The sequence below is a fragment of the Columba livia genome, chromosome Z (assembly GCF_036013475.1).
Source record: "Columba livia isolate bColLiv1 breed racing homer chromosome Z, bColLiv1.pat.W.v2, whole genome shotgun sequence".
NCBI classification, from domain to species: domain Eukaryota; kingdom Metazoa; phylum Chordata; class Aves; order Columbiformes; family Columbidae; genus Columba; species Columba livia.
Genome location: NC_088642.1, coordinates 13011801 through 13019724, shown reverse-complemented (window position 1 = coordinate 13019724; position 7924 = coordinate 13011801). Strand labels below are relative to the sequence as shown.

The following is a 7924-nucleotide window of genomic DNA, read 5'->3' as shown; positions in this document are numbered from 1 at the left end:
CTCTCCCTCTCCCTCTCCCTCTCCCTTTCCCTTTCCCTTTCCCTTTCCCTTTCCCTTTCCCTTTCCCTTTCCCTTCTCCCCCCGCTTCCTCATTGAGATCACCTGGGCAATCTCAACGCCTTTGCTGAAGCAGCTAGGTGGTAGCTGTATGTTCCGCGGAGGAGAAGAAGCCTGTCTTGCCGGGTCCGGATCCTGGGCTCAAGCGCCGTGACGGGGCCCTGACACGGTCGCTCCGGGACGCGCATCGCGCAGGCACCGCGAGGGGGCCGTGGCTGGGCACCAGGACCCCAGGGCGGGAAACGAGGGGTGCCGGCGGGAGGGGCGGAGGCAGAGGCAATTTGTTTCAGATTAACTGGTAACATCTCTGACCAAACAAGCTGCGAGGATCTACCGCGTTTGGCAATGTAATCTGCTCCCGACGGCGCGGGGAGAGGGCGAGATCAAAGCATTCCTCCCGGGGAAATTGCACCCGGGATTGCCGTTTGTTTAGCCTGCCCTAACCTCGCTAATAAATTTCCCGGGAGGAGGGAGGGCTGGGGAGGCGAGGAGTGAGGGGACGGCGGCACCTGCACCTGCACGCCCGCCAGTCCCGCCGCACGGGAGAGCAATGCAAAGCAGGGCCCAGCTCTAGGGGCCCCGCTGCCACCAGCGCTCACGGGAGCCCTGTTTACAGCCTTTACAGTGCCTCAGATCTGCTCTTTCTCTCCGCTTTTCGCGGTCGGGGACCCTGCTACGAGCGGCGCAGCACCCGCCGCAGCCTGCACGGCCAAAGGATCCATCCCCGGCCCCATCGGGGTCGGGCACATCTCCACCCCGCCTCAGGCAGCGCAGATCCCAGGGGGACACCCGTGGCAAAGCGCGGGGTGAGGGGAGGCACGGGAAAGGGTGTACAGAGTAGGTTCTGAAGGATCCCGGCAGCATCCCAGCAGTCCCGACTTCGGGCCGCCGCTCTGGGGACGCGGACCCGCAGGGACTGGCGGGAGGGCCTGGCGCTCCAGCGGGGAGCGTTGTAGCGGGGCAGGTGGATACACAGCTGCACATCACGGGTTGCGCTGCTTTCCGTTGCGTGGAAATCAGTGCCGTTGCCCGCACGGCATTGCGCGGCGTCTGCCGGTATCGGCTCACGGCGTGCGCCGCTGGCACCTCGGGCCGAAGCTGAGCGGGTGCAGAGATCCCGCGGCACAGGAATGGGAGCAGCGGTGCTGGACACGGCTCTCCGCCTTCCCCTCCCGCGGGTGCGTCCTGCCGGAGGACGGCAGAGGCACGTCTCCTTCGCGGCGAGAAAGGGAGTGGGAGGCTGGAGGGGAGAGGGCAAACGCGCCACGGAGCCCAGTGCAAACAAGAGGAGAAGAAGAAAGTTATATAAACACGCTTTAAAATAATGGCTGGGTTTCACAGTTCCCTGTGGATAAAGTAAACAGGAGGCGAATTGTTTTGTAATTTACTCCAGCGGCCCGCAGAATCGTACTTTGTAATTTGGTGTCGGTTTACAAGCAAAAGGGACTTCTGTTTCCTAACCTAGCAGGTCCTTTGTCATGCCTGTGCCTTTTAAGAGGGACCCCAAGGGGGAAAGTGGAATTCCTTGGGTATTTGACTTTTAGTCATGCTCGTAAGTCAAACAGTAGCCAGGGTCTCTTTTGGGATGAAGAATACCTGCCGTTGAGAGGTGCGCTTCATTCTCCCTGCTTCCACGGCTCACGGGAGGCGGTGCGGTCCGAGGAGGACAAACGCTGTTTCGGACAAGAGCCCTCTCCCTCTCCCTCTCCCTCTCCCTCTCCCTCTCCCTCTCCCTCTCCCTCTCCCTCTCCCTCTCCCTCTCCCTCTCCCTTTCTCCGGCAGGTGTCCGCAGCCCCCGGGGCAAGGGGAAAGGCCGGTGCTCTGCCCGGACGGCAGCGGAGCCCAGGCCCGTCCCGCCGCCTCCTGGCGCCGCCTGCGCCGCTCGCCCGTTGGCCTCTGTCCCGAAGGGCTGCAAGAGCCGGTCCGTGCGCTCACCGTGAGTGGATGCCGGTGTTTATTATACACATGAACATAATCAGTATTTATTATACAGACACGCCGCTCAGGGAAAGAGCAAAATATTTTCCCTTTTCCGAGAATATCTTCGGCCCTATCTTCTGCATATCATTAGTTTTCGATCAGCACACTGGTGGGGAATTGGTGCTCTACGGCATGCCTTTTTTTTAAAAATTTTTTTTCTTTTCCTCTGGATACTCTGTTGAAATTGTCTAGTTCTTTCCCTGGCCGGTGCCGAGTGTGGCCGACGTGTATCCTGTCCCTTTCTGTCCCCGCGGGAATTCCCATTTTCACCAACGGAGGCACCGAACTTGTAACATCCCTCTGGCACGGCCCCTGCAATGTCTGTCGCTCCCTGTTTTGGGAGAGCAGCGGCATTCCCCAGTTTTCGAAGGGTAGCCTCCGTCTGGAAGTGTAGGGCAGAAATTTACCCAACAGCTCAGGGCTCGGTGGAAAACATCACTGAGTGGGGGGGAATGCTAAAAAAGAAACGAATATATTCCCTTGCCTTAATTCCCCACAGGGCAGGAAAACAACACCAATTCCGTTGTATTTTCAGACTTGAAAAAAAGCCATTGTCACGAGTCCCCTCCACTCGCGGGGCGATCAACGCGAAAGACCGCAAACGAAAAAACGCAGTAGCTGTTTCAACCTTTTAAATCCGCGGCCCCGGCGCGCTCCCCGGTTAGGGGGACGCCGCTCGCCCACGGAGCAGGTTTCTTAGTAGTCACCATCACGCGCGTTATCGTCTTTTTCCCCTTTCTTTCCTTCCCCCTCTCTTATTTGCCCAAAAATTAAAGCTCATGAGTCCACCGGCCGCACACGCTTCCCGCTCGGCGCGGCTGTGCCAGGGGGTGGGGGGACGCTCCCCCCCCCGCCCCTCACTCCCGCCCGCACCCACGAGCGAGCGACTGGCACTCACACGGCGGGGGGGGGGCGCGGCGGTGGAGGTCCTGGCCAATCAGAGCAGCGCCCGCGCGGCGCGGGCCCAATGGGCGGTGCGGGCGGTGGCGGCGGGCGCTGATAACGCGGCGGGGCCGGCGCGGCGGGCACTGTGCCGCGGGGCGGGAGCGGCGTGGCGTGGGCGAATCGAGTCGAGTGCCGGGGCAGTGTGCGCACAGCCACGCAAGGGTCAGTTCTGCTCGGCCTGGCCCGGCTCGGCCCCGCCGCCCTGCGACCCTCTGACGGCGCGGCGTCCCGGCTGTCGGGGACTCGTGCGCGCCCAGGTGCGGGGATCAGGTGTTCCCTGCCGCCGGCTGGGCTCGGGCAGCGCCGGCCGTGCGACCTGCGGGGAGGTGGGGTCTGAGTGCTGCCTGCACAGCCTGTCGGCCTCGCGCGCTAAACTTGGGTAAGCGCAAAGAGTGGGAGGAAAGATGGGGAGGTCGGGCGGGAGGAGGTGGGGGCCAGAAGACACCATTTCCGCGGTGCAGAGAGATACAGGAAAAAGCCCATGTAGTCTCCGGTCGCTGCAGCGGACAGCGGCGGTGTGTGAAGCCCGGGTGTTCCCTACCTGTTCGCTAAGTCTCAATGCAGCAGTCAGACGGGTTGTCAAGATCCTGAAATAAACGGTCTCTGTGGAGAGCTAACAGCCCCGCAGCCCTGTCGCGTTCGGCATCGCCCTGGGTTTGCTGTTTCTCCATTCACATCCTCCGTCACTGGGGACGCGCTTCTGCCTGCGCCGGGCGAGCGCAGTTACCCGGGAAGCCGGGGCGGGTGGGGGGTACGCAGCCGTCGAGGCTAAGCTGAGCCCCGCGTGGGTCGTGGGGCAGAGACCCGAGCAGGCAGAAAGGAGGGAGGTGATATCCCGAGTGAGATTTGCCGTGACTTTCCGACGGGGGCGTATCGGCGGCGGGCACCTCAGGAGCCGGGTATACCCGGGCTGCCGTCCCGCCGCGGGGGCGGGCGGCCTGACCCCTCTCTTGCAGCTGTGCCGCCGAGGAGCCATGGCTGAAGAACGCGCCGCCGCTGACTGGGAGATCGACGTGGAGAGCGTGGAGGGGGAGGCGGCCGAGGTCCCCGGCGCGCCGCGCAGCAGCGCCGGCCCGGAGGAGGAAGAGGAGGAGGAGGAAGGCGAAGAGACGGCGGCAGCCCCGCGGCAGGGCGAGCCGCGGAAGCTGAGCCGCACTCCTAAGTGCGCCCGGTGCCGCAACCACGGCGTGGTGTCGTGCCTGAAGGGGCACAAGCGCTTTTGTCGCTGGCGCGACTGCCAGTGCGCTAACTGCCTGCTGGTAGTGGAGCGGCAGCGCGTCATGGCCGCCCAGGTGGCGCTCCGACGGCAGCAGGCCACCGAGGTGAGAGGGGACGGGACGGGTCGGGACGGGACGGGACAGGACGGGCGGCTCCCGGGCTGACGGCGTCCCCCGATTGCTCTCATAGGACAAGAAGGGGTTGGCGGGGAAGCAGGCGAGCCTGGAACGCAAAGCTGTCTACCAGAGGCACGTCCGGACCCCGAGTCTCCTGGCTAAGAGCATCCTCGAAGGTAAGCGCATCACCGCCTCTCTACCGGCTACCCCAGCCCCTCAGCACCGGCTGCCAGCGGACAAACCCCCTCTGTCCCGGGAAAACCCATAGCTCCCGGCCGACCCGCCGCTGCTCACGGACACGCGTGTAATTCAGCGTTAAAGCTCCCTCGGAGCATCGGCCCACCGCGCCTGCCCTTCGTGGCTGGAATAGATGTGGCAGAATTTCAGTTCCTCCCCCGCTCAAAATAGTGCCTGAAATGCTAGCGACGGTAATTTGAAATTTGAGAGTTACTGTTACAAGCTGACATTCTTTTTACATGACTAGCCAGCAGTGTTTTGCAGTGCAGGGTAATTTATTTGCGGGTGTTTTTATCAGCAAATGAGTAAATCAAGTATTGTTTTTTTTCTTTTGACCTGAACGCCTAACGCAGCGGTACTGTTTGCTGCGTTATCAGTAGTAAGATATGCAGAAAAGGCTGCTGATTTTTTTCTTTTTCCTGTCGAAAATATTGCCTGTGGAATAATGACATTTTAAACACGGATATTTTAGTGAGATGGTGTATTTTTTTGTTCCCTAGTCCCTCTTTGGAGAGTGCCCAAATTTATTTCTATGTCTACTTTAATTACTTTCCAACCTGTAGCCCTGTAAAGCATTCTAGTTCCCAAATCTAGACTCTTTTTCTTCTTCTTTTTTTTTTTTTTAAATTTTTAATTCTTTTATTTTCCTGTACAAATGCCATTAAAATTTTGTTCTGTTAGAAACCTCTAATTTTCATCTACTGTTCACTCTTAAAAAAACCCCAAATCTTTTCTGTATTCTTTCTTCTAATTTATCTTAACTTTCTTTTTCTTTTCTCCTAGTTCTCCTTGGAGTTTTCTACCATCTGTAGCAATGTGTACATAGTGATTCATCTTTAGAGAATAGAAAAGGCATCAGCTGTAGGCATAGATATCTTCCTTGGCAATGGGGAAACCTGTGTGAGAGGAATGGGAGTGAAAACAGGTAAAACCCTGTTCTCCTTACTCATCTAAGTAGTTCCATTAATTCAATGGAATTATTTGTCTGAGAAGAGTAAACAGGATTGGACCCTAATGGTTATATTAAATGAAACTATTTAGCCTGGTAGTTGAATACACTGGAGAATGGATTTCTATGTTTTATTGAAGTTCTCTTTTAGTTCAGAAGAAATAAAATGCTTGAATAATTGCCGTATTTGTTAAAAAAGGGTAGTTAACTCCTTAAGCTGCATGATGCAATACCAGTCACAACACACAGCAGGGCTTTGCCCTTTTTTTTTTTTTCTCTTTTCTCCTATTTGATCTGTTATTTTGGAATTGCTCTTTTAAAATTACGAGTCAGCTAGCTCTGAAGAACACTACACATGTCAGAGGAGCAGAGTTTGCTTATCTGTATTGAAGAAATTGTAGGGACTGTGCCTGGCAGTGCAGGGAGCTGTGCCTCTGTGACACAGGAGTGGATGGTGCCCAGGGCTTGTAGCAAGTGCCCAGCCCCTGGCGGGACTGGGCCCTTTTAAAAACACAGCTTTAACCTTTTTCTTATGCAGCTTCATGCCTAATGCTGCTTTGTTGTTTTAGGTTACCGTCCTATTCCAACAGACCCTTACTTGGGAGGGAATTCGCCCTTGCCACCCCCTGTAAGTGACAGGATGAGAAAGAGACGGGCTTTTGCTGATAAAGAGTTGGAGAACATTATGCTAGAAAGAGAGTATAAAGAGAGAGAGATGATGGAAGCTACGCAAGCAGCAGCCCTTTTTCTCCCTAACCGCATGGTGCATGGCAGTGAATACAACTCATATAAAACAGCCTTCAACACTGCTCAAGTAGATACTCCAAACAAGGAGTTTTGTAATTTTTTGCCAACTTGCCTTGATCTAACCATGCAGTATTCAGGATCCAGCAACATGGAATTGATTTCTTCAAATGTTAGTGTAGCTACTACCTACAGGCAATATCCCCTGTCTTCTAGGTTCTTAGTGTGGCCGAAATGTGGCCCCATTAGCGATGCTCTCTTTTACCAGCAATGCCTGTTAAATGCTACTACTGTCCAAGCTCTCAAACCTGGAGCAGGCTGGGACGCCAAGATCTCACAAAGTCAGGACTGTCCAAACACTGAGCACAGCATCATGTCTCCAAAACTGGAAAATTCACTCGTTCTGACCCACACACAAGACATTCAGCAGCCATGTAATGAGATACCGTGTCTTCCTCAGGAAGCTCGTGAGAGGTCAGCTTTCTCTCCTCCTAAAAGGACTTTCTCTCAGATTTCTGACAAGGATCCTCTGGCTCCCCAGGAACAGGTATTAAGCAAGATCAGCAAAGACAGTACCAAGCCTTCACCGCTCAAATACAATCCATTTCAGTCGCTGTTCCAGCAAACATTTCCTGACAGATCAGGAGCAGAGTTGAGAACATCATTTGTGAAAGAGACTTTTGAAGATGCTTCTAAGAAATACAGAGAGTGTGCCATTAAAGAGAATCAAAAATACAGGTTTACAATAGACAAATGTGCAAAAGACTTTTTTGGGGCCAAACAGGCCACAACTAAACTTTCAACAACTGAGCCACTGTCATTTTCAGTGGAATCCATCCTGAAGCGACCTTCTTCTGTGGTTGCTAATGTCTCCCAGTGAATGAACTCTACCTTCAGTGTAGAGAATTTGTATGCTTTGCCTTCTGCAGAATTGCTACTGCCTGCCTTGTTTCTTAAAAGATTTGTAAAGACGAGTTTCTGCTGTAAATGGTAATTCTTTCTTTTATATCATTATCCGAAAATGATGTACATAAATATGCATGTTTTCTTTTCTGAAAAAATAAATATATTTAATTTTTAAAAATTGAAACCGCATATACAGATTGTGAAGTATTGTTATTTTAAGCAGCCCTTCAAGCCACTCAATAAAATGAGATTACCTGCACGCATAGATGTATTTACTGATTTCTGTTTTGTCTCTAGTGTCTCCCAGGCCAGTATGCCCTACTTTCAGAACATATTTATTTTTTTAATCTGCTATTATAAATGTATTTACTAGTTATCTTGGTGGGGTAAGTAGTAATTTCTGCTTTGAACCTCCTGCAACTAAGAGAAGAGGTAATAATGGTACTTGTAGGTTAGTGTGAATTCACAAGACATTTTTATTAAGTGAAGTTTGAATCATATTCCAAATGGCATTTTTATTCTGAAGAGGGAGTGCATGCTAGTGTAAAAGACTAGTTTATTCCACAGCTCTCTGTAAAAGCTTTTGTTACTAAAGCAGAAGAGTTACTAGATTGGATTGGAGGATAACAGCTCTAGTAAGCTTTTGGCTAAAAGGTCAGCATCTTTTAAAATCCAGTTTTTTATTTTTTTCTTTTAAATGTTCAGCTGACTTTACTCTGAATTTCTACACCCTAAAATATTTCCTTTCTGAAAACATTTTACCTTTGACCAG

General features: G+C 53.2%; 1 protein-coding gene across 2 annotated transcripts; it reads left to right on the top strand.

Moving 5' to 3' along the window:
- The first annotated feature begins 2942 nt into the window (after positions 1 to 2942).
- Positions 2943 to 7417, top strand: DMRT2 (doublesex and mab-3 related transcription factor 2). 2 transcript variants are annotated; one of them, XM_065047252.1, is made up of 4 exons: positions 2943 to 3361; positions 3939 to 4304; positions 4390 to 4492; positions 6072 to 7417. In XM_065047252.1, the coding sequence occupies exons 2-4, from the start codon at positions 3957 to 3959 to the stop codon at positions 7124 to 7126; spliced, it is 1506 nt and encodes a 501-aa protein (XP_064903324.1). In that variant the 5' UTR covers positions 2943 to 3361; positions 3939 to 3956; the 3' UTR covers positions 7127 to 7417. The 2 variants fall into 2 exon arrangements, with proteins under 2 accessions (XP_064903324.1, XP_064903325.1); XM_065047253.1 differs by lacking the exons at positions 2943 to 3361; positions 3939 to 4304 and adding an exon at positions 5337 to 5478.
- The last annotated feature ends 507 nt before the right edge of the window (positions 7418 to 7924 follow it).